Source organism: Mercenaria mercenaria, unplaced genomic scaffold (assembly GCF_021730395.1).
Source record: "Mercenaria mercenaria strain notata unplaced genomic scaffold, MADL_Memer_1 contig_1562, whole genome shotgun sequence".
Taxonomy (NCBI): Eukaryota; Metazoa; Mollusca; class Bivalvia; order Venerida; family Veneridae; genus Mercenaria; species Mercenaria mercenaria.
Genome location: NW_026459546.1, coordinates 1 through 27,461, shown reverse-complemented (window position 1 = coordinate 27,461; position 27,461 = coordinate 1). Strand labels below are relative to the sequence as shown.

General features: G+C 35.1%; 1 protein-coding gene across 1 annotated transcript in view; it reads right to left on the bottom strand.

Annotated features, from left to right (window-relative positions):
• Window positions 1–26,786, bottom strand: part of LOC123555069 (uncharacterized) — a 46,313-nt gene extending 19,527 nt beyond the window's left edge. The window contains exons 1-2 of the mRNA XM_053532607.1: window positions 26,558–26,786; window positions 22,355–22,721 (exon numbers count right to left, since the gene is read on the bottom strand). Coding sequence (XP_053388582.1) covers window positions 22,355–22,721; window positions 26,558–26,657 — 467 coding nt within the window. The 5' untranslated portion in view covers window positions 26,658–26,786. The remainder of the gene's footprint in view (window positions 1–22,354; window positions 22,722–26,557) is intronic.
• Between the last annotated feature and the right edge of the window lie 675 nt (window positions 26,787–27,461).

Genomic DNA, 27,461 nt, shown 5'->3' with positions numbered 1-27,461 from the left:
ACTTTTAATTAATTAAAAACTTTAAAAAAAAAAAACAAGACGGTCTTTTAAAAATTTGGGGTTTTAACGCCCTTTCCACTCGGGCACGGGGCACTGCTGTAGACTTTGATTGATTAAAACGGTATAAAAGGGGAAATCCCTGTCTATTTTGGTTTCCCATTTTTAATCGATAATTTAATGCCGTAGTGTGATTTGGTCGATTTTTTTGATTTCATTTTTTTATTTTTACTCTTTGGAATGTTTTTTTCGTATAAACTTTTAAATGGGTCATCAATTTTTCGATTTTTTACCTAAGGGGCCCCAAAAATTTTTTCGCATGCGCACTGAAATGGAAATTTCCCCGCAGTTGGCCCCCTTTTTTGCGTTAAAAATTACTCGATTTTAAGTTGAAACAACCGGGGATTCAAAAAATTTAAAAAAGTTCGGTTTAAAGCTAGGTTTTTTGCCCTTAAAGGGAAAAGAAAAAAAAAAGGGCTAGATGATATGATTTGGGTTTCCCCAGGTGCTTTTCGGCCAAACGTTAAAAACCTATACAGACGGAAAGTAAAAATCCCGGGAAAAATTTTTGGGTCCCGGAAAACCCGGGAAACCGTTTTATTTTATTTATACATAATATATTAAAACTGTGACCGGATTTTTTGCATCGAATTTTTTTAATTTGGGCTAACATAGATCTATTAAAGTATATTTGTTTTGGAAAAAAATCCCCGATTTTTTTTAAATTTAAAAAAAAAAAAATATAGTGGGGCCCGGCCTTTTGTTTAGGGCGGAATTTGGTTTCAAAACTGACAAACTGAAAATTTTTAAGTGAATTTTTTAATGATATTGACGAAAAATATCAGGGATTTTACTCAATTTTCAAATAAAAAACCTTATTTTTTTCTGGTTTGGGGTTAGAAAAATTTTCCATTAAAAATTTGATGGTTTTTGCAATTAATTTTTAATATTTCTTGTTTTATTTTTTTTTAAAAAATATATCTTTTTTTTAAACAATGGTAAATTTTTAAAGTTTTAATTTCTACAAATTAAATTTTTTAACGATTGAATTTAAAAACCTGGTTTTTTAGAATTGGGCCCCCCGATTTTTGTTTTTTTTTATTTTTAGGGGATGACATGTTGCCCAAAACATTTTGTTTGATTTAACAGATAATAGATACTGCAGACACTGAGCAAAATTTTTCTTACCTAGCAGTTGCAGTATTTCAGCCATGGAGTCTTAATCTTAGAATAAAAAGGTTAAAATTTTTTTCTGAACCTTCAAAAAACATTAAAAAATGCTGTCTTGGAAAGTTTTATTTTAATATAGACATTTTTAAAATCCCGACAAGATTCAGCTGACAGTAAACCCCTTAGTGTCCCGAAGCCTCAGATACTTGGCCCCATTTTTTAAAAATTTTTTGCTGTTTCCCCCCCCCCCCCCTACCCCTTTTTTTAAAATTGGGTAGGTACATTTTAGGTAGGGGAATTTTTTTAAAAATTTTTTTTTTTTTTGTTGGGGTTATACATTTTTCCAGTATATATAAAATTTATCGTTTCTTACGAATTTTTCTTTGAAAATAAGACAAACTTTATATGTTTGTTTTAAAAAGGGTGAAACAAAAAAGTACAATTTAAACTTTCTTACTTTAAATTGTTTTGCTTTCATGTACTTGAAAAATATGCGGCCTTGTAATTTCGCAATTAAAAAAAAATTTTGAAACCCGCATTGTCCAAAAAAAACTTTTTGGGGGGGCAGCTTTTTTAAGGGGGGTTGGTAGGGAGAAGCAAAAAAAACATATTTTTTAAATTTTGGCCCCTTTTTTACAGAAATTTAATGTTTTACTTTCTATTTCAGATTTTCTTTTAAACCGTAAATAGGGTTAAATTTTGAAAAATCAGGAAAAAGTTCCCTTGGGGAGAAGGTAGTCTTCAAATTCGTTTTGCCCAAATAGGTAGAGGGGAGGCCCTTTTTAAAAGTTCAAGGCACTGTGCAATTTTTGATTCACTTTTTTCCCGTTAAACTTTTGAAAAAAATTGACCAAGGACTTTTAAATGGGAGTAAATTTTAGCGAACACTCCCGTTTTTAGCTACCCGAGCCACGAAGTGTCAAGGGGAGTTTTGTGATGCCCTGTGTCTGTCGTCCCTCGTCCGTGACATTCTGGAAGTCCAGTTTTTGGTCCCAAACTTAATGGGAAAAATTGGTTTAAAAATGTTACCCCAAAAAAAATTGGACGAGTTAAAATTTTTGGGTTATCTGGAGGGTTTAAAAAATTGGTCCCCAGGTCAAAGGAAGAAAAAAAATTTTTTTTAACCCCTTACTAGTCTTAGGGGCCACATTTATGACCTATTTTGGAAAGGCAGATTTTTTATCTTTATGACCTTTTAGGGCCCAAATTCGAAATTTTGGGGGATGTTTGGTCAAAAGCTAAGTCCCCCCAGGCAAAACAATGGAAAAATTGGGTTTAAAATCTAGAGGCCCCAAAGGGGCCCAAAGGGTTTGCAGTGATTTTTAAAAAAAAATATACATGCAGTTCATGATAAATTTTAAAAATTTAAACCCGAAACTTTGAAAAAAAAAGAGAAATTTTGAATTGAATCTTGGGTATATGAATTTTGTGTTTGATCGCCGTAAAACCCAACTCTTTTTTCACTCACCCCCACCCCCCCCCCTCTTTTTTAGGGAAACGGGCCCTGAAGATCGCAATGAAAAAAAAAAATCCCAAGTAAAAAACTTTGTTTTTTTTGTTTTTATGTTTACTTTATGCTTTATTTCTTTTTTTGTTTCCCGGGGTTTAGGTGAATTTGGGGAAAGGTTTTCCCCAAAAAATTGAAATGTTTCCCGTTGTTTAAAATTTTAAGCAAAGACGTATGCTGGCTTTAAAAACATCAAAAACAAACCAAAACACTCATTTCATATTTGGCTCCAGTTGGGTGTTTTAATTCCCGCTGAGAAATTTTTGTTCTCAAATATTTTTCGACAGTACCTGTGTCCGATGTACTGGCAAATGTTATATCTTCATTTTTGGTTGAGCCCGCTTGCGGGGAAACAAAAATAGTTGGGAAATGGGTGTTCTGTGTATGTGGGGGTGTGCGTCCCCTCCCCTCCCCTCAGGGTTTGTTTGTCCTGACCTTTAAATTTGTTTTGCGTGGAGCAATTCCCTTTATTTTTGGCCTTTAAAAGTTAACCTCAGTGGGGGCGGAGTGTCATGGCAAAAAAGCAGGTTCCCATTCAAAAGGGCAAGGTCACACTTTGGGGGTCAAAGGGTTTAAAAACAAAATGACTGTCCGGGGGCATTTTAAATTTTTTTCTTCTTTCATGGGGGGATTTTGAGTAAATTGGCCCCAAATGTTAAAAACCATGTTACCCGAGTGTCATGCACCCAAAACCGGACCCCGGTTTTTAAATATAAGGTTAAGGTCCAAACTTTGAGATCAAAGTTCCTGGCATTTCTTTTTTATGATAGAGGAAATTTTTATGTTAACTTTGGATAATTTTTTCACCATCATGAGATGGAGTGTCATGTGCAAGAACCCAGAATTACTTCCCTTTGTTGTCCCCTTTTTAAAAAGTTTATTGGGAAATTTTTTTTTTACTGGGCGTAGGGAAAAAACAAGACCATTTTCGGGAGTACAATATTGGGATGTTAAAATCCAATTTTTAGGGGGTATTTAGACCTATCTTACTGGAAAGGATTTTTGTGTTTAAAATTTGATTTTTTTTTAAAATTTTTCTTCCTTTGTTGGTTTCTATGAATTTCCCGGGAACGTTTTTTGAACTTTTTGCAATCATTTTTTAATTTTGGGATAATTTTTTGCCTTTTAAAGAGACAGGGTGGGAATGAAACTCCTAGTCCCTTTTTACAGTGGGGGGGGCTTGAATGTTGACCGTGGGCATCTTGTGTTTTAAAACTTTCCTATAAAATTTACTTAGTAAACCCAAATTTCTATATGATAAAAATGTGTTTTTGGCGGATCTCGCCTCAAAAAAAATAATTTTTATAGGACAAAAACCCCCAAGGACAGGGTCTGCAAACAAACCCGTTTATAATGAAGGGACATTTTTGTGGATTCTTTTCCCCTTATTCGACTGTCCCTTTTATCTTTATAGTAAATTGGTTTTTGTTGGACATTATTTCTTTTTTGGTTTTACAACTTTTACATTTTTTTGTTTTTTTCTTAGAGTTAATGGGTTTTACTTTTGAAATATGAAAAAAAATATTATTTTAAAAGTGATTTTTGATATAAAGTATTTTTTTTGTGAAAGTTTATCTTTGAAATTTTTTTGTAAGTTAAAAAAAATGTTTTTAAATTTTATATAAATTTGAACCCACTCGCTAAGTCAATTTGTGAAAGGGCAGATTACGATGGGCGGGGGTTGGGGAGTTCGATCCCAGGCGGGCCAAAAAGTTCTCCGTGACTATTTTAAAAAAAGACATTGTGTCTGTATTTATTTCCCCCTCCCAAACATGGGTTCCCCGGGAAATTGGCAGTTTTCTTTCAAAGGAAAAGGGGTTTTACGGTACAGCTTGGAACCAAAAAACACTGGGGTTTTTTATTGCCCAAACCCTTACATAAAAATGAAATATTGTTGAAAAAAGGGTTAAAACCCCAAAAAAAAAATTTAAAAAAATTTGGAATTTCGCGAAATCAGTCTTGTGGGGCAGAATTTTTTGTGGTTTTTAACCCCGAAGGATTATTTTTTTAATTGGGGGATTTAATGAATTTATGAAAATTTTAGGGTTTTTACAACTGGAATTTTAAATTTTTTCATAGGAATTTAAATTTTTTGCTTTTAATCAACCACAAAAACCACTAAAATTAGTCCTTTCAAAAAAAATTATTTATTTTTTTCCGAAATTTTTCATAATTATGCTAACCCCCCCAATTTTTTAATTTGTGGTTGTGTTGTGTATTTGTAATTTTGTCACCCCCCACTTTATTTTTTAATATAAAAATTTTTATTTTGTTTTTTAATTTTTTGAGTTTGTTTGTTTTTTAGCTTCTTCATAAAAAGGGGGAAATATGGACATTGGTTGCTTTTTTTAGGGTAGGGGTATTAGTATAGGGTGGATGGCCCTGTGTCGGCCATTTGTCCCTCGGGCCCCCATTTTTTCCGAAACATTTGGGGAAATAGTGGGGCAAAATAAAAGAAATTTTGGGCTGTAGCATCCCGGTGGGTCCTCTATCAAATTTGTTCAAATGGGGGGATTTTTCCCTTTTTGAGGTCGTTTAAACTAAAATAGGGAAAAACCTTTAAAAAACTCATGAACTGCCAAAAAGTCTTCATCAAAAGAAAATACATTTTAAAAGACTTTTTTAATATGAACGCTGGATAGATTTCATCAAATTAGTCTTTAGCCCCATTTTTATGGGCCTTTTCAAGTTTTTTCGAATTTTTTTTGGGGGGTTGGCCCCCTTTTTGGGGCTGCTTGAGCTAAAAATAGAAAAATGTTTAAAATTCTTATCACCAAATGCTTGTTGATTTTCATCAAAATTGATTGGGGGCACATCCCCTTTTTATGGTTTCCCTTTCCCAAATTTTTTTTTAAATTGGGGGGGGATTTGGGGCCCTTTTTGGGGGCTGCGAGAGTAAAACTGAAGTACTTTAAACCCCCTTTCTCAACTGTTCGATTGATTTTTCATAAAACCCGATTTTTTGTTTGAATCACTATAAAGGGCTTTCTCAAGTTTGTTCAAAAAGGGGGAAATTTGGCCCCTTTTTTTGGGCTGAAAATGGAAAAAACCTTGGGAAAAAGACTTTTCTTTTTCAGATGGTCGCTTTAAGGTCAAAGGGCAACTTTTGGGGTCAAAGGTCATTTTGACTTTGTTTCTTTTGTATATTGTCCAGCAATTTTCGGGCTTTTTGTTTATCTTTGGCAGATCCTTTTTTTAGCACCCGTCACAAAATTGGGCAAAGGGGGCTTTTTTGATCACCCCTTTGGGGGCCGGCGTCAGTCGTGGTGCATGCGTTTTTGTAACCCCTTTCCCTTTTCTGCCCCGTTTGTGGTTTCCCTTTATGATTTTATTTTAACCAAACTTGCACAAACTTGTATCAACCCTAAGATCTCGGTTCCCTTTTTTGAACTGGCCAAAATCCCCTTATGGGACTAATTTTTAATTTTTCCCAAAGGGGGGGTTTTTTTAAGATTTTTTTTAAAAAATTTTTGTTTGGGTTTGTAGTGGTTTCATGTAATTTTCTAACCTTTTATTATTTTTTATGTGTAAATTTTTTAATATTTTCACAACAAAAAATTTTTTTTCCCCCTATACAAGTATTTTTTTAAAATTTTTGACACAGTTTAAAACTATTGTGCAAAAATTTCCTCCACACTTGGGAAAACCCTTAAACAAATTTTAAATGACAGCTCCAGTTTCCCCAGATGTGCCCCTTTTATTACCCGCCCCCCACCCCCCCCAAATTTTTGGCAAAAATGTTCCCATAATGAGACGATATGTCATGCGTAAGGGGCCCGACTCCCAAATTCAATTAGAGGTTAAAAGTTAAAAAATGCTGTGTTTCTTATTTGTCCCTTTTCTCTGTCGTTGTTAAAAGGGTTTTTTTAAAATTTTGGCATCCATAAAGAAATGAGGTTTCATACACAAGGGCAAAATACCCCTTTTGCTACAAGTTCAAGATCACATTTTAAAAATCAAAGGTGGGTTTTTGGGCTGTCGTTTTTTAAGGGATTTGAAAAAATTTGACTCAAAACCCTACTTGGCCCAAAAGTTCACCACATCGAGACGACATGCAGACACATTTTCAGATGGCTCCCTTCAAGGTCAAGGTCACACTTACGGGTCAGAGGTCATATGACTTTGTTTCGTGTCCCTCTGTAACCCTGAACTGCTTGAAGGATTTTAAAGAAACTTGGCACAAATGTTCACCAAAATTGAGACGATGTTACAGAGCACATGTTTCGGATGGCTTTCTTTAAGGTCAAGGTCACACTTAGGGGTAAATGGTCATGTGACTTTGTTTTCTGTGTATATTGCCCTGCATTTGGTGCTCTTGTTTTTCTTTGGCAAATCCTTTTTTCACGCCCGTTTGAAAAACAAAAACGTATTAGGGGAACGCCCCTGGTGGGCGGGCTGCGTCCACAGATTTTTCTCCGGAGCATAGATCTTCTACATGCATGGGGGATTTTGATGAAACTTGGCACAGTTGTTCACCATCATGAGACGGATTGTCATGCACAAGAACCAGGTCCCTAGGTCTAAGGTCAAGGTCACACTTAGAGGTCAAAGGTCAAATTCAAGAATGACTTTGTCCGGAGCATATCTTCTGCATTCATGGAGGGATTTGATGAAAGTTGGCACAATTTGTTCATCATCATGAGACGGAGTGTCTTTGCGCAAGAACCTGGTCCCTGGGTCTAAGGCCCAAGGTCACATTTAGAGGTCAAAGGATACAAGAATGAAAACTTTGTCCGGAGCATTTCCCTTCTTCATGCATAGAGGGATTTTGATATAACTTGTCACCAAATGTTCACCACCATGAGCGGAGTGTCATGCGCAAGAACCAGGTCCCTAGGTCTAAGGTAAAGGGTCACACTTAGAGGTCAAAGGAAAAAAGAATGAAAACTTTGTCCGGGGCATTTCTTCTTCATTGCATAGAGGGATTTTGAATAATTTTGGCACAAAATGTTCACCACCACGAACGAAGTGTCATGCGCAAGAACCAGGTCCCTAGGTCTAAGGTCAAGGTCACACTTAAGGCCAAAGGTCAGATACAAGAATGACTTTGTCCAAGCATTTCTTCTTCATGCAAGGAGGGATTTTGATGTAACTTGGCACAATTAAACACCATCATAGAGGAAGTGTCTTTGCGCAGTTCCTTTCTTTAGAATTACTTCCCTTGTTGTTACTATAAATAGCTTAATATTGTAACTTCTTCATTACTAGTCGTAGCGAAAATCGAGACCACTTTTCTGTAGTACAACAAGCATGCTACATCCAATTTTGAGGTGTATTTTGACCAATCTCTACCTGGTAAAAATTTTTGTGTGGACTTTCAATTTTTTTTTGGGATTTTTTTTTTTTTTAAAGATTAATTTCCCCTTAGTTGTTACTAAAAATAACTTATATTGTAACTTTTTTATAATTGACCGTAGGGAAAAACCAAGACCACTTTTCTGTGGTACAACATAGATGCTACTTTCAAATTTTAGGTGTATTTTAAGGGTATCTCTACCTGGTAAGGGAGTTTTTATTTTTGATGAGAAAAACAAAAGAATTAAAATAATCCACTACCACAAAATTAAAATTCCATTTGAAAATACAGTTGCTAGTGTAAAGAAATTTGCTGTGACGGGCTTTATATTGTGACATTCTGGAAACTCTTGTTTATTTATGTTAGATTTTTGTGTTAAAATTTATTATGTTCATAAGTTTTTGTTTTGGTATTTTTTTAAATAAATAGATAAATATGTGTTGAAAATTTTCAGTGATATTTGAAATTTTTTTGCAAAATGTTTATTAAGTGGCATTTGTCCATAAATACGAACAATATTCCAAATGTATACAGATTCTTTTTCAGTTCTCCATTGTTTATATTTGGATATTTTTCAAATGCGTTTCAATAATCCAGACAAACAGAAAAAATTCCAAATTGTATTTTTTTTTTTCATTAAATTTCTTTTTCTTTTCTTTTTCATTGTTCGTACGTACGAACAAATGATTAATGAGAAATGAAAAAAAATTTATTACCAATTTGAAATTTGTTCGTACGTATGAACAAAAATTTCCCAAATTGATTTTTTTTTTTAAAAGTTAATTCTTTTCAGTTCTCTCATTTGTTCGTACGTACGAACAAATGCAGGCTGCTCATTACGAACAAGCGATTGTGAAAAGAAAAAGAATTTTAAAAGCAGTTTCGAATTTTTTTTCGTACTACGAACAAATCTGGGCTGTTCGAAACCCAAAAATCAATTGAAAAATAATATGGACAGGATTTGTTCGTACGTACGAACAAAATTCCAATTGCATTTTTTAGGAATAAATTCTTTTTCTGTTTCTCGGTCATTTGTTTGTAAAGTACGAACAAAACCAACTGTTCGTACATACGAACAAATGATAGTGAGAAATGAAAAGAATTTTTAAAGCAGTTTGGAATTTTGTTCGTACGTCCGAACAAATCTGGGCTGTTCGAACAGAATATCAGAATTGAAAAATAATATTGACAGGATTTGTTCGTACGTATGAACAAATTCCAAATTGCATTTTTTTAAGAAAAAAATCTTGTCGAACAAATATCAGAATTAAAAAATAATAGGAAAAGGGTTTGTTCACTACGAACAAAAATTCCAAATGCATTTTTTTAGGAATAAAATTTTTTTTCTGTTCTCTCATTTGTTCGTACGTACGAACAAATCCAGACTGTTCGTACGTACGAACAAATGATTAGTGAGAAATGAAAAAGAATTTTTAAAGCAGTTTGGAATTTGTTCGTTACGTCCGAACAAACTGGGTGTTCGAACAGAATATCGAATTGAAAAAAATATGGACAGGATTTGTTCGTACGTATGAACAAAATTCCAAATTGCATTTTTTTAAGAAAAAATTCTTGTCGAACAAAATATCAGAATTAAAAATAATATGGACAGGATTTGTTCGTACGTACGAACAAAATTCCAAAATTTCATTTTTTTAGGAATAAATTCTTTTCTGTTCTCTCATTTGTTCGTACGTACGAACAAATCCAGACTGTTCGTACGTACGAACAAATGATAGTGAGAAATGAAAAAGAATTTTTAAAGCAGTTTTGGAATTTTGTTCGTACGTCCGAACAATCTGGGCTGTTTTGAACAGAAATCAGAATTGAAAAAAATTTTGGACAGATTTGTTCGTACGTATGACAAAATTCCAAATTGCATTTTTTTAAGAAAAAATTCTTGTCGAACAATATCAGAATTAAAAAATAATATGGACAGGATTTGTTCGACGTACGAACAAAATTCCAAATTGCATTTTTTTAAGAATAAATTCTTTTTTTGTTCTCTTCATTTGTTCGTACGTACGAACAAATCCAGGCTGTTCATACGTATGAACAAATGAAAAGTGAGAAATGAGTAGAAATTTAAAGCTATTTTGGAATTTTTTTTCGGACGTCTGAACAATCTGGGCTTTTGAACAGAATATCAGAATTGAAAATAATATGGACAGGATTTGTTCGTACGTACGAACAAAATTCCAAATTGCATTTTTTTAAGAATAAATTCTTTTTTGATTCTCTCATTTGTTTTGTACGTACGAACAAATCCAGGGTGTTCATACGTATGAACAAATGATAGTGAGAAATGAAAAAGAAATTTTAAAGCTATTTTGGGAATTTTGTTCGGACGTCCGAACAAATCGGGCTGTTTGAACAGAATATCAGAATTGAAAAATAATATGGACAGGTTTGTTCGTACGTCCGACAAAAATTTCCCAAAATTGGGATTTTTTTAAGAATAAATTTCTTTTTTGGTTCTCTCATTTGTTCGTACGTACGAACAAATCCAGGCTGTTCATACGTATGAACAAATGAAGTGAGAAATGAAAAAGAAATTTTAAAAGCTATTTTGGAATTTGTTCGGACGTACGAACAAAATCTGAGCTGTTTTAACGCATGTCAGAACTGAAAAATAATACGGAAATGGATATTGTTCGTACGTACGAACAGCCAGGATTGTTCACGTACGAACAAAATTCCAAATTGCATTTAAATGTGAGAAATAACAAGAATTTGTATTTTATTTGGAATTTTGTTCGTACGTACGAACAAATTTTGATTTTGTGTTGGGTGTGGTCTGCCTTTCTTCAATTTTTGCTGTGATTTTTCACCCGTAAAAACTCCGTATAGCGGCAAAAAAGAGGGACAGACCGGAAGATCCTCTTTTAATTCCGGGAAACAGATATTGATTTTTTTTTTTTGTTTATTTGATACTAAGTTAAAAACTGAAAGAGTTTCCGATAGTATTTACTTTAAGGGACATGTCCCCCAGATAGACATCAAAATTTCATTTTTAAACAGATAGCAAATGATTTCTTATATCGAAAATGTTGCCCCGTATTGTTTAAGTATTATTTTAAAATTTTAATGTGAATTGCATAAAGTGCAGCGCAAATTCCCTTTTTCTTTATATCAAATTTCAACAGTGTGACTAACGCTTTCAGAGTTTTCTACATATTTTACAGACTGAAAGAGATTTTAGAGATAAAGAATTCTTGAAACGCACGGAATCACTTAACCCTCAAACCCGCTGCGGCAAGTGATTCTGCCCCTGTGACCAGTGCAGAACAAAACAGCCGCACATCCAGGCAGTCTGACATAATTTGAATAGAACGATTGCTACTTCAATTTAACGTCTGCAAATTTTTCGTGACTTTTTTGAAATTGAGATTAATGATATACTTTACATTTTACATTACCCAAATCAAATAATGTAGGCAACCAAGTGACTGCCTTCTATCAGTCTCACGTGCTTAAGAACGCAGATATCTGTGACGTATGCAAAGATTGCGGATGCAAGGTAAGTCAACGACTGAGTCTGTAAAACATCAAAGATATACCTGGTTTTACTTTAATTCGGACGCTCATTCTATTCAGTCTAAGACATGGAGTTTGTAAGCACGAACGCATTTCTTCAAACGATTCTTAGTATATTTCTATTGCATTTAATTCTTTTTGTTGAGTTTAACATCTCACCCGCACAAGTATATGTCATATGGCGACTTTCCAATTTTTGTGTGCTCTTCCCGGCAAAATTCAGACACGAGCGGGCACCTTGGTAGAACCTAAGACCTTCCGTAAGCTAGCTGCACGAACGAATTCTACACTTCAAACGAGGTTTTGAACTGCGTTAGTAGCTAGTGATTCGAAGACAACGACCTTAACCACTCGGGCACGAAGGCTCCTGAATTAAATTCTCTTCTAACATGGCAAGTCATCTTTTCATTAATTATACACGCAAACCATGATGTACAACTACTGTATACATGTATAGTCTACCTTTTTAACATTTTGAAGCGTGTGGCATAAAACCGATTTAGTTGGAAAACACTTCAGCTGTAATATTATACATTTCTTAGTTGAAGTGCATTTATTTCGTATTACTAAGTCTGTTCAAAACCGGATTCATTTTCGATAAAAATAATGTAGCGAAGTTTACAGAAATTTTTCAACTTTTGCAGGAAAATCCTACACACACTATAATTTGAAATTGGATGATGGAATTTCCAACTGTTCATTTTGAATATTGATTGCTTTGTGGTCATGCCAATGATATTGGATCAAAATTTATAGTTACAAGGATTATTATTTTGTTTCAGAGTGCCAGAAGATAAGTGTGCAGTGCAGTTGAAAAACACACAAAATTACCTTTATGTATCAGTTAAGACAAACATTCATACTTCTGTTCTGAAAGTGACTTATTACATAATTGTGAGTCGACAAACACTGTTATGACCGAATAATACTTTGCTCTGTTCTTTCTTCATGCCTATACGTAAAAAGACATAAAGATTATTTACTAGCTCAATGATAATTGGTGTTTTTGCTTTCTATATGCCTAAAAAATTGAATTATTTACTAGATTAATGGTGTTTGGTGTTTCGTGCTTTCTTTATGCCTAATTAGACATTTGAATTATTTTAAGTTCAATGATATATATTGTGTTTCTTTTAAATGATTTTCCTTTTCTTTGCATTGTTCCATTTTTTGAGTTTATACTTCGCAAATAAAATTGCTCTGTTGTAGAGTTGTGTGATATTTTGTTAGATAAAGGTGTACTTGTTATGTATTATATAGAGTTTGCTAAATGCTTCACGTTACACAATGCTGTTTGCCAAATGCTCAATTTTAAATGTTGACTTTCGTATGGTAATTGTCAAATTGTTTATTGCGAAATAATAAATACCAATTACGTATTTTTAAGTTCTGGTTCAAATAAAGAGCTGAATATATCAGTGGAGGAATGCATCATTTAAACAATCATTGACTTTCGTTACAAAGCTTTGTCTCTGTGAAAAAAAAACACACCCTTTTCTAATCATTTTAGAGCAAACAGTTTCTGTCCCATGTTCCATGACCAAAAAATAACATGTAATTACTTCAAATCAGATTGGTGGTACATTATATGTTTCATATAGTTATATATTTCTTTTAAGATTTACAGTTCATAAACAGATAAAGTCTAAAAATGACGACTAGCATTTGAGCCGTGCCATGAGAAAACCAACATAGTGGTTTTGCAACCAGCATGGATCCAGACCAGCCTGCGCATCCGCGCAGTCTGGTCAGGATCCATGCTGTTCGCTTTTAAAGCCTATTGGAATTGGAGAAAATGTTAGCGAACAGCATGTATCCTGACCAGCCTGCGCGGATTCGCAAGCTGGTCTGGATCCATGCTGGTCGCAAACCCACTATGTTGGTTTTCTCATGGCGCAGCTCATTTATATTTTAACGATATGTAATAGCTATTGATATTTAGCATTTGGGATTTAACATGAAGTATATGCCATATGTCACTTGGTATTTAGCATTTTATTTTTGGCATTTAGCATCAAATATCTGGCAATTAGCATTAAATATTTGTGGCATATGTTCGTATCTAATTATACCAAGCATGAACGGACTTGAACAAAGTTCAAAACGTATATAACAGACCGTCTGCATTTGTTTAAAATTACCCTATCTTGCATTCATGTATGACCTACGCTATCATCTAGCGCCCCCAGAACATATATCTAAAATTATACATACAGCATTGATGTGTTTCCTGGTCTAATAACTCGAATCAATTCAAAAACTTTCCAGATATGGTCAAAATGGTGAAATATTCACGCGTCAACATTACCAGGTAATCTTTTTTTTGTGATACCATCACCTCTATACCTACACCTGACCCAAACTTCGCAAAACATTTTTCGGTCAGTTGAGTTTTAATTGAAATTTTGATAGCAAATTTTACGAAAACTTTAACTTTTAAATTAAAGTCCAATTGACTGACCATTAATACTGAATAGTCGCTAGAAAATAGTTATTATAGTTAAATTTAATTTTAATCACGCAATTTAGATACAAATGACAATAAAGTTTTATTATCAAACTCAGCTGGGACTGAAAATGTTTTGCGGACATGAGACTAGACACCTGATCAAAGGCTCAAACGGTAGCCAGGACCTATACCTACATGTTCGTATAAGAAAAAGACTATATATCCTATAGGGGCTCGAATACTATCTAACCATCTTCTAGGGCCTTCTAGGGCTAACTAGAGCTACCCTGGGTACAGAGCTGATACGTCGAAATGTTTAGTTGATAGATAATTTGACACAGTTTTGTCACTAAAGCTAATCATTTTAGTCCCAGCTAAAATAAAGTTGTTTGTACCATAAAAATATATTTAACTACATAAAGATACATACATTTTTAACTTTAAAGTCAATTACAGTATTCGTAAGCTACGTAGTAAGTAATAATTAGGTATACAGTGGGTTAAAAATGGACACGGTTGTGCGGAGTTGCTCTGTAATGTTTTTACATATTTGGTTAAACTTGCAATGTAAGTGACAAGGGACAGTTTCGTATTGTAGACAAGGTCTGTTTAATAAATAAGTTGAGGTAGTACCTCTCCTAGTATGCCAATATCGCCTTAAGAAACACCAGCCCTGTATAATAACAAGTATATTTATTCAAAATGTAGTAGAAACCCCAACAGAGTTGTTATTTCGTCTCTACTAGAATTGAATAGTTTGATAGTGACAAATTATCTTTTACACTGATATGTATATTACACGGCGACGCGTTTTAAATTTGAATTTCTCTCCTGGTTACCGAAGCAAGAAAGAGTTATTTCAACAATTTAGGTATAAATTCAATAAACATACTCTGCCGCATGAGGAATGAAATGAGTACAAAAACTACTGGTTTTTATTAAATTCGGAAGCCACACACTGATTAAAACTTACATTTTGATCAGAGTGACAGAAATAATATTAAAATTATCATCCTTTTGCTTATTAAAAAGGCGCTATTATAAATTATAAATATCCCCCTCCGAATAATATGTGTCACTGGTCTGTTTGAATATGGACCGATCCATTATACAGCTGGGTAAAAGTAAAACATAATTTTCCTCGCAGTAACCTTGGTCTCGAGAGTATAATAGATTCATAATAATTTTCTTCTTAGACATATAATTCACCATATCAAACATCATATTCGTTACAATAAACAATTAACGCATCGTTTGCGTTGCAATATTTACCCATTTATTATAGCGCAGAAGTCAAACAGATATGTAATTATTCTGCCAGATTTCTAAAGTTTCTGTTTTTGAAACAATTCCAGAATAATGCTGTATCTTCTGAATATCACAATGCGAATGTTATTTAACATGTTATTTCTTTGTAAGATTTAGTTGTTGCATCCTTACATCTTCCTTCAAACTTAATGTATCGTAGATTACATATAATTGTAATCATAAATTGATGAAATTATATTTAAGAACGTCTCCAGTTTTAACTTTTTTCAAATAAAATGTAATCCAGAGATGTTTTGAACATGGAAAGAATTATGAATGATATGTTGTGATCATTGAGCAGGATGACCTCACAACTTATGTTTCTAAGACGACGCCAGATTGTATATGATTATATGTTTGTTCTCGCTTTGTATTTGTTCAGTTTTTCTGTAAGATGTTTCTTTTAACATTACACAAGCATTAATTGATCTATGTCTTTGTTAGATATATATACATAAGTCCAGACTCATCTGCAGAGATGTTTATGTCACAGATGCAGAAAACTTCACTTGTGTTTTAATATATACACAGAAAGTAGTCCAGTACACCAAGAATTTCCAATAACAGTTATTTAAGAGTTTTTTTAGAGTTTTTAGAGTTCAGTTGTTCTAATGTACTTGTCAGATATACGCCGTAGCACATTTACTAATATATCACCAGTTCACAATCTTTACCTGTCCGCTATTACTATGTAAATCAGTTACATACGTTTGGTATCCGACGACCGACTGCATGAAATTAAGATCAGAAAATACAATTGCTAGATAAACAAAAATATCAATGCCTAAAATACTAGTTCTTTATCCGTTGGATTATGGTTGGAATTCACATTTCAAAAAGATGATATGTTATTTTTTCTTGTTATAAAGACATCATTGTAATACACGTCATAGATGTCTCTTAAGAAACGTCATAAAGATTTGCAATCCATAGTTTGCTTTTATGAAAACACAACACTACCGGCTTTTATGAGACGATGTTCTTGTTTTCCTGCCAAGCTTATATGTTTTTAACAATAATTAGATATTACTTTCTTATGGCTTATTCCGACATATGCTTGATGATACAACAATGTATTTGATGGTCTTTTACATCAACTTTGATTATTGTTATTAATCTGAAGCTGTTTTTTTTTGGCAAACAAAGAAAGCCTATCAGCTTAATTTCACATTAAATTTGTGACAAATCGTGCAAAATAAAAATAATAATAATTGAGCCGCACCATGAGAAAACCATCATAGTGCGTTTGGAACCAGCATGGGTCCAGACCAGCCTGCGCATCCGCGCAGTCTGGTCAGGATCCATGCTGTTCGCTAACGGTTTCTCTAATTGCAATAGGCTTTGAAAGCAAACAGCATGCAGATGCGCTGGCTGGTCGGGATCCATGCTGGTCGCAAACGCACTATGTTGGTTTTCTCGTGGTTCGGCTCAAATATTCCATCTTGCTGAAGAGGTAGCGAAAGAAACGAAACATTCCGGATATTGTAATATGATATCTAGATTCGTCCTTGCTGATTTTCAGTTTTAGCGTGAGGTTAAATTTGTAATAAATTCAAGTGAAAATGGCTGTCATCTTAAAAATTGATATATATATATATATATATATATATATATATATATATATATATATATATATATATATATATATTGGGATCAATTTCTTTTGAAATTCGAATGGTCATGTAAAGATTTCCTGCACGTTTCAAGTTTTTATCATTGGTGCTATAGTTCAAGTGTCTATCTCAATACTACTTGCAAACCATACATAAAAACGAACTGAATTTTACGTCATGTAATACAAAGCCTCTCATATATAACCATAACAGAAGATACAAACAGTCTAGCGGAATTACTTGTACTATATCATCTTTATTGCAGACATTGACCACAATGATAAATATTCCCATAAATCACTTATTCATCAGCCTTGAAGTAGTTGTCTCGAAAATTTGGTAAATCAGAATCAGACAATTTATCATTGTAAATGATTTCCAAAGAACAATGTGGAATATATGTTTAGCAGTTTTCATGAGACTGGTATAAAGCTTTCCAGTGATAATCCGTTGATCACAAGCCCAGCTTGTTTCTAATGTCCTCAACAATTTTCAAGTTGCAAAGTTTACCTGAAATCTTACTTCTTCGCAGAAAGCGTGGATATATATGTACACTGAATTTCCCGTAACATTGAGGAAAATTCAACCAACGACGTCAGAGTGTTACAAGCTTAAAATACCGTTTTAAACATTGAATGTTTTTAAGGAGGTAGGTTACCTTGTTACCAAGGTAAATTCAAATTAGTTGAACCGTAGCAATTTTTTGTATTTCGTGTAATATGATGTTTTAACTGCTACAATCTCAATTTCGTTTATCTCTGTCCCTTCAAGTTCAATTTTTATCCAGGTTTGAAGTACATGACCCTCCAAAGGTATTTTGTATTGAAAGAAGCAGGAAAATACGGATATTTAACACTTTTCAGTGTAATTTGGTTTCATTGATATCCGTAGAAGTCTGGTTAATTGATAATTTTACTAGTATGCGCGTTAGCTTTCTAATATAAGCTTAAAATGTATATGTCGCGGGGCTCGTGTTTCCATGGTAACGCATTTTCTCTCATTTTTAAACAACTATGTATAAAAACGGGGTTTTCGGCGGTTTTAGTGCCATTCTGTTCATGGCCAACATGAAATTTTGAGTAATATTATTAGCCAAATACCAAGCGCTTTACATGGTACCCTATTTTTCTTAAAATTTAAAGTAACCATGGCAACAAAGATGTTTAAAATAGCTTATATCTTGCATTTTGTCGTAATTTCTTATAAAATAAATTGAATAAAATTACCTTTCTTGTTAATGTAGCTTTAAAACATATTATTTCTAACATAAGTAATATTTTCGTGTTACTTGCATTTATTCAAACAAATTTCACAGCTTGAAATACTTACAGCAGTACCCTTCGTCTGGCATTTTTCATGAAAAATCGTTCTGCATGCTGCTATTATTCTCATGGATATTGTTGAAATGAAAATAAAAAGCCGAAGCTGTGTTCCTTAAATAGACCAGTGTCAACGCTTTTGAATTTCACATTTAAATATATAGGTCACGCACTTCGTTTCCATGGTAACATCAGCTCAGTTCAAGAAACTACAATTTTCTACTAAAATTTGAACAATTTTAGAGCTTAGTCTTAGAATATAAGTAACAAATTATCAACGCAAATTGAAAAATAGGTATTACAAATCAAACTGCCAGATTTTTAATTAGAAAATGGCCATAAAAAGTAACCTTTCACTCAACTGTATTCAAAATAACATTGGTTACCGTCATCCATTTTCATACATTCCGCATAATATTTCGATATAACTACATAAAAGAAGCAAAACATTGATTATTATTCAGAGCTAAAAAACTCAGAAAAAATATTTCAGCAAATAATGGCTGTTTGAAAATAGTTCAAATAAAGAAAATGCACAGAATTACGTACTTTCAAAATAAAAGCTATTAATTTTGCGCGGTGACTGACACGTAACGTCATTATGTCAGTGACGTCATTTTAAGGCAACAATGTTTTGAAGCGTTTCTGCGACAATTTATTCAGTATTTCCGCATTATTAAACCATTAAGCAGATTCATGTTATTTTTTTCTGAAGAATGGTTATACAAACATATTTAGTTTGTCGTAAACGTCGTCGTAAATCGTCACGTTAGCTTCCGGTTGGGCATGCGCACATACAAATAGTAAGGTTACCTACCTCCTTAAGTTTACATGATATTTTATTAATCCTATAAAAAATCTCGGGAAGAAACGTTTAAATTTACATTGTTTTGATACTTTACATCTATAAAATGAGTTGTTGCGGATTTTTTTTTTTTTATTTACGCACCGACTTGGTGTTTATCTGAGCAGCTTAAATAAATACATGTGTGAGCATTATGAAACCACTTACCTTTTTTTTTCAAGAAAACGACTGTAATAGTTTTAAAACCATCGCACTATTGGACATTTCCGATTTAAGACGAAGACGAATACAAAGGTCGGAGAACATGACAATTGGTGGGGGAGGGTCGTCTCAAAATATTTTTAGTTTGGATATCTTTTTTTTTTACTGAATGCTGAAAACTCATTGAAAAAATAAACACCTTCAGTTTTAATATCTTTATTTCAAGTTATTCGAAATAAAATAAGAACATGTAACATTCATTGTTTTATTTACCTCATTACTATATTTTACATATTTAAAGAGCATATAACGTAATACATGCATAAGAAATTTATGATGAACCAATATAATGACTTAAAAGTTAGTTTTGAAGGAACATTTGCTAAAAGTAAATGCATCAATAGATATGAGAGAAACTTTACATTTCCAAAGTAAATGCATCAACAGATATGATTGTGTGAGAGAAACTTGAAAGATTAAGTTGGCATGTTTTGGCCGCTCTAAAAATCTTCGAGCGAGAGGAGACCAGGCGTAAACATGAAACAATACACGATACGATAATCCTGAAAAACCTGCAAATGGTATATAGTAGCCTACACGGACCACACCCGAATGCATGACCGTAGACCTCGGCTTACTCTGGCTTCGTACCAAAGTGGTACCTCGAAATAAGTCAAGAGCTACTGCCAAACATCTAGTGCTTATAAGTATGCTTTCAAACAAAAAAGAAGCACCCAAAATTATCCACAAAAAACGGCACCTATTAAATATTTGTGACACAGCTCGTGGTTACCATCGGTATTGACCAGACTGTTTGGGCCTATCATACGATCACCAAGGGATGTTTTACAGACACCACTTCACAAAACGCAATGCAACATAGGCCTCACTAATAACCTAGTGATGCCAACAGACACTTCACTTGTGCAAGACGCAAAAAGAACTACAGATAGCCAGTACTATAGTGATGCACTACGGACACTTTACTTTGCTAAAAACGCAATGCTATATCAGACTCGCAAATACAATAGTGGTGCACTACAGGCACTTCACAAGCAAGCAACGCAATGCAACGCAATCTAGGACTCGCCAGTACTATAAGGACGAGACCTAGTGACCCGAAGCAACACGGGTCAACCAACCTTAAATAGCAATGTGCATCTTTCAAAATTAACAACCCTTGGTGTCGTGAGCAAGCTGTACTGGTTAAGGAATCCTAATAGCACTGATAGCCCGTATATACGCATCCTACATATGCACAACTAAGCTGACTATGTCCATTATGCCAAATCCACTGAACAGTTACGAAACAAATGTCTGAAGCTAAATGCCTATATTATCTATAGTTCAACATTCACTGTATAAATTACTTCGTGACCATGAAAAAAAAAACCCCAACCGATTAGATTTATCACCCTCGTTAACCAGATGCCTCGTCTGATCTCCTCAACTTTACTTGAGCGACAATCCTAATAATTAAAATAAAACAATTACTGATTCATAGAAGTGACAAAGAATTATTATCAGTGAGCTTTAACGTATCAATGAAACTTAGACATAAACGAAATAATAAAGAAAATGTAATGCACAAGTTTATATCATTTCTTTTCCTCAATTTATCTTAAGAATAAAAAACGTCCTAGAGTAATCATCTAACTTCCGATATCCTCACAAAGTTCGAAACAAACTTATTAAACAAACACTGATATACAAGTCAAAAACACAAATTCACTTATTTTCTGTAGTTCAGTTCCATGTCCGGGATTTAACTCGATTGTAATTTCCAAGCGTCGCCATGTAACATTTACAGTACCTGGAAGTTCCTTACTCTTAGTTTTCTGTGTAACCAAATGTTCTAACGTAACTTCCTTGGATGTGTTTGTAATTGGATATCGGAGACGTCATAACGTTGCACTACCAGCTCACTGACAATTTCAACAAAACGTCATAATATGAACGATCCTGAAAGGATAATACTAAAAGCAGCAAAACTGATACAAAATAACCCATGTTGCATGTTATACCAAGAAAAAACACTAAATGTTTAGGCCTTTCTCTCTTTCTTTTAACCAAATATATAAAGCAAAATTAATGCATAGCAATTATAGGGGTGAGGCGGGAGGGTAAGTTAAACTTACTGAACGACGTGTAGAAATACAGTGAAGATTTTGCACGGGATTTTTGCTTTTATATCGAACAGCAAGCCATGTTCTCGGCTCACTACACATACACAACAGTTCTGCATTGATAAGACGGGAACCAGTTTAACTCGGGGATAAAAGCAAATTAATCCCGATTCCTTAGCAACGGAAAAACCTTATTTCTCAATAAATAAATAAAATTATTTTAAGGAAATAATTTATATTATTTCAAGTTATTCGAAATAAAATAAGAACATGTAACATTCATTGTTTTATTTACCTCATTACTATATTTTACATATTTAAAGAGCATATAACGTAATACATGCATAAGAAATTTATGATGAACCAATATAATGACTTAAAAGTTAGTTTTGAAGGAACATTTGCTAAAAGTAAATGCATCAATAGATATGAGAGAAACTTTACATTTCCAAAGTAAATGCATCAACAGATATGATTGTGTGAGAGAAACTTGAAAGATTAAGTTGGCATGTTTTGGCCGCTCTAAAAATCTTCGAGCGAGAGGAGACCAGGCGTAAACATGAAACAATACACGATACGATAATCCTGAAAAACCTGCAAATGGTATATAGTAGCCTACACGGACCACACCCGAATGCATGACCGTAGACCTCGGCTTACTCTGGCTTCGTACCAAAGTGGTACCTCGAAATAAGTCAAGAGCTACTGCCAAACATCTAGTGCTTATAAGTAAATGTTCGACCAGCGCCCGGCACCCAATCTCCTCCAGGTCGATTGATTTTTTTTCGCCACAATAAATTTTGCAAAAAATTTATCCCCCCAAAAAATCAACAGACTGAAGATTAACATTTACAAATTTTTTAATAAAGCATCTCTTAAGTAATCGAGGTAAAACTCTAACCCAACTTCGTTCAGATGGACGCCATCCGTGCGAAAGAAATTAGTTTCTACATCTATATCAGGAGAACCCAGTCACTTTTGCCTGACCTAGTAACAAGAGAACGACCGAAACGGTTACTCTCTTACGTTTTTTCATCTATTACTTTAGGTGAAAAATCCCCTCTCCAAATTCTCCTCGGTAGGATATCAATCCAAATTAGAACGGTGTCAGGAAAGGCCTCTCTTAAGTACCGTATTTCGGATCTAATGCTCTTCTTTATTTTTATAATAGAAAGATCATGTAAATCATTCCCACCTAAGTGTATGACAATGGCAGAAGGAGGAGGAGACAGCAACACCTGGCTTTGGACTGTGCGTCGAAAACCACTCCATCGCAGACCCCTCACGCCCCACCAGGCGATCGTCCTGCCATCTAGACGCAGATTAGCCTTCCCTGTTGTTTTGGCCCGCTCGCCAGCCCAAAACGGGATCGAATCCCCAACTATCCATATATCTGAGATATTAAAATACAAATGCTAAAATAAGATTTAAATTTCATATATAGAAAGAAATTATAGTGTTCCACAATTGGTAACTATAACAAGAAAATATGTAGTTCTTTCAAGCTACGCTCATGATCAAATCGGTTTTCCCAAAAGTAGTTCCTGTTCTAAATAAAGAACTGATTCTAATTACGGTAAAGGTCAAACTAAATATAGTCCACATATACTGTGTACAAGTTCCACGACGAAATATTTGTAAGTACAATATGATATTTTGATTTTACATATAACTTTTGGAACGAAATTTAGCTATTGCTAAGGTCAGAATTATCACGTGATAGTATCAATCAAATTTTACTACAGATTCTGTAATATTTAGACACGAATGTACAATTTATACGAGTCTGACGTCCATCTGCCGAGTTTCATAATGGCTTCTGAATGAAGGCCAGCTGTTGCTAAGTCTGTAGCCCTACCGATTCGAAAACTATGTGATCGGTACATACCGGACAAGCCCAACTTATTGATGCATTTATTTAAAACGGCAGAAATCTGAGCCCTAGTTACTGGAGAGCAATCGCCGTGACAGAAAAACATGCCGTTATGGCTTGGCCTAACTATTAAAAACTCCCACATTTTGTTCACTGGACAAATTGGACCGGTTTCTCCCGGTATTTTCAACAAAATAGGATTCCCTCTCTGACATGTTTTAGAGTGTCTTAGACATATAATTAATTTGTTATTACTGAAAGAGACGTCTGCCCGTTCAATAGGATATCCGACCCGGCCAGCGCTTGAAGCCACCAACTCACTTATTCTAAACAGGCCAAAATAGGCCAACGTGAAAATAGCCGTAAATAGTCTTGTTTCGTAGATGTTGTAACAAACTTGAGACAAAACATTGCATACCGCCATTAACGTAGATTTAGTTAAAGGGGCCCTAACATCCTGGGTGATTCGACTTCTACGACAACCCTCTAATAGTTTGCTTATAACAAACACGTGCGTTATGTTATAAAATCCACCTAGTTTGTGAAAATAGTTCAAACCAGCAATATAAGTTGTGATAGACTTAGGAGAAAACCCCTTCTCAAAGCAATACGTCATGAATAAAATGACGTGTTCACTACGTATAGGCCATACTTTCGGAAGATTATATGACTGTCTAAATATTTCAAATGCTCTGAGAGCGGTGTTATAAGTCATAAGTGAGTTGGTAGCAATTCCTGACCGAAGAAGCTGTCCAGCTCTATATCGAAGATGTTCCAAAGAAAATCTGGAACTGGGGTAGGCGTTGGGTCTGCCTCTGGCGCCAGCCTCCTGAACCTTGCCAGCTGAAAGCGAGACAAGGCATCACAAATCTTATTAAATCGACCGGGCACATGATTGGCTTTGATAAGAATATTTAAATGAAGGCATCTTAAAGTCAATACTCTAACCAGGCACATGACCTGACTCGATTTAGAAGACAGTTTGTTTAAAATTTGAACAGCAGACATATTATCACAATTGAACTTGATTTTTTTGTTCGTCAATTCAGTACCCCAAATGTATAACGCAACTAAAATGGGGGAATAGTTCCAGTAACGTTATATCAGAGGTTATGCCACGTGCGTGCCACGTGTCCGGCCATCTTGCATTACACCAGTGACCTTTAAAATAAATTCCGAAGCCCAAACCTTTACCCCCAGCACTATCAGAAAACAACTGTACATCCTCATTGGTAACCCAGAAAACGGTCATGAAAAACGGATACACCATTGTGATTTCGCAAAAATCCTAACCACATTCTTAAATCTAAACAAATTTCCTTCTTAACCCTTATGTGGTAATAAGGCTTGGTAAGCCTGCAGACTGAGTCAATTAAGCGACGACAAAATGGTCTACCCACAGCAATAGCCCTACAGCAAAAATTCAGTGAACCAATCAAGGATTGCATTTTTTTCAAAGTTGTTTTTTCATGAGACAGAATTTCCTCTATTTTTTTAATTACTTCCTGAATTTTAGCAGGCGGAATTCGGACCACCATCTGAATAGAATCAAGTTCTAAACCCAAAAATACAAGAATCTCGGTCGGGCCTTCTGTTTTCTCGTCTGCCAACGGTACGCCTAATTCCGACATTGTATCCTTAAATATCTTTAAAGCCTCTGTACAAGATTTTGTTGTAGAACCGCCTCCAATGAAGTCATCAAGATAATGTTTTAATTTGTCGGATTTCAGATTTGATTTAACGCAGAATTCTAAAAATCTAGCAAATCTTTCAAATGTTATGCAACTTATCGAGGCCCCAAAAGGGAGTGCTTTATCGAAATAAAACTTTTCATTATAACAGAAACCTAATAGTTCAAAATCCGATGGTTGTATTGGTATCAAGCGATATGCGCTTTTGATGTCAGATTTGAACAATTTGCAGCCTTGACCTAGATCTTGAACTAATTTAACAGCTTCATCGAAACTGGTGTATTTGACAGTACACACTGCTGGGTCGATATAACTATTGACAGACTCATTCTCCGGGTAACTCAGGTGATGTATCATACGAAATTCGCCCGGCGTTTTTTTCGGAACTAAACCAATCGGAGAAACTATCAAATTGGGAAGCGGGCGCTCTGAAAACGGACCAGCTACTCTACCCTTTTCTACTTCCTTATTTATCTGAGATTTAATTATATCCGGGTTCAGAGAGGTAGAGCGTAAATTTTTTGAATCACGTGGTAACCTAGGCCCCGTATACTGAATTGGAAAACCTTGAGTGAAACCACGAATTAAAAAATCAGCCTCTTCTTTATCATAATTGTGAGCGTAGCGTTTCAAAGCTTCTACATTGACCGGTGAATTTGCTAGATTATTGATATCTAAGTTTATAGGCTCTGGAGGCAAAATTTCTGCTGAGGTACTGTTTTGCGGCTCTTGTGCTGGGTTTTCGTTTATGCTTTTATCTTTGGGCGAGACCACGGCCTTGACCCCTGAAAGGTCTCCGAAATGCCCTACTTTGAAAATTACCCCGGGACCGTGGGTTCTGGTACTTCACTGAAGAGTTGTACTGATTACAAGACACCTCTGGATGTGGAGCGAAGCATGTGTTACATACATGAGAAAATTTGCAATTTGGCCAAATACAATTGCCGCTATTGAAGTCATTGCACGTGTAACGACGTGTGTTCGCTTGAACCGTTTTCGGCGTGTCGTTAACCTGCATACATCGCCACCACAGATCATTATTGATTTGTGACCAGGATGCGGGCGATATTGCCTGACGTAACCGAAACTGCTCGTCATACACACGCCATGCAAAACCTCCCTGGCGCATAGCGCACTCCCTAATATTGTACATATAATGGAGCATCTCATGAATTTTATCACTATGATTCAGTAAATAAATTGACGTGTAAATTATGAACGCGTTCGTCCACTGTTCTATAGAATTAATCTTGTCCTTACACTCTTTTTAAGCGGATTCGATGTGACCGTCAGCAGACAACTTCAGAAGGCCCCCTGTACAAAAACTTGACAGCTCGACCGCCCCTTTCAGCAATAACGCCAAATTTATATATTCGCCTTTACATATTTGTTGTTTAAGAGGTGAAGGCACATGTGCCGCCAAATCGTCATTGGCTAGACGAATAGAAGGTACGTTTTGTGCATTTTGCCATGAGCTGTGACCTGTTTGGTTTGATAATAGACTCAACGGCCATATAGACGAACTACTAGAATTGCCCTGTACGTTTACCTCGCCACACCCCACTGAATTTCTACTTTGATTCGTTGTATCAACTACATTATTTTGTAAAATACCAGAACCATGCAGAACAGTTTCAAAATCAATAACATTATTATTGCACCCACCGGCATCATCCTGTAGGAGTCTGTTTCCCCCTGTCTCTAATTCGTCTGCCCCTGTCTCAAGGTCGTGTGGTTGTGGGTTCTGAACCTCGTCTCTAGCCATTTCATCCGCCTGACGTTTCTGACCCCTCGTCCTTGGGCGGTTTTCCTGTTGCTGGTCATCATGGCGATTCGCTCTGGCATTCTGCCTTTGAACACCATCGTTCCTCTCCCGGCCTCGCTGTCTATGCCTAACCCTTCACGTGGCAAACTCAAAGACGTTTCTAATTGCGGTGTATTGACGACGTGTAGAACAGTGTAAGTTAAACTTACTGAACGACGTGTAGAAATACAGTGAAGATTTTGCACGGGATTTTTGCTTTTATATCGAACAGCAAGCCATGTTCTCGGCTCACTACACATACACAACAGTTCTGCATTGATAAGACGGGAACCAGTTTAACTCGGGGATAAAAGCAAATTAATCCCGATTCCTTAGCAACGGAAAAACCTTATTTCTCAATAAATAAATAAAATTATTTTAAGGAAATAATTTATATTATTTATTACATATCTTATCCGAGTCCGAGTCTGGTACACCTAGCTCCCGAAGAAGCTTTGGCAATTTATTTCGGATGCAATTTTGATAGTCCATTTGATTTTCACGAATTAGCTCGGCCAGTGGAATTCTCCTTTGACGCCTGTTCGGCAGTGGTGGCTGCGGTGGCGCTGGTTGTGGTGCAGCTTGCTGTGGTGCTACTGGTTGCGGTACAACTGGCTGCCTTGCAGCTTGTTGCGGTACTGCTAGCTGAGGTGCCACTAGTTGCCTTGCCGGCTGTTGTACTGCTAATGGCTGTTGTGCTGCCAGTGGCGCATCTACGTCGTCGTTATCGGAATCGCTCGATAGTTGGCCACCTGCAGCTTGGCT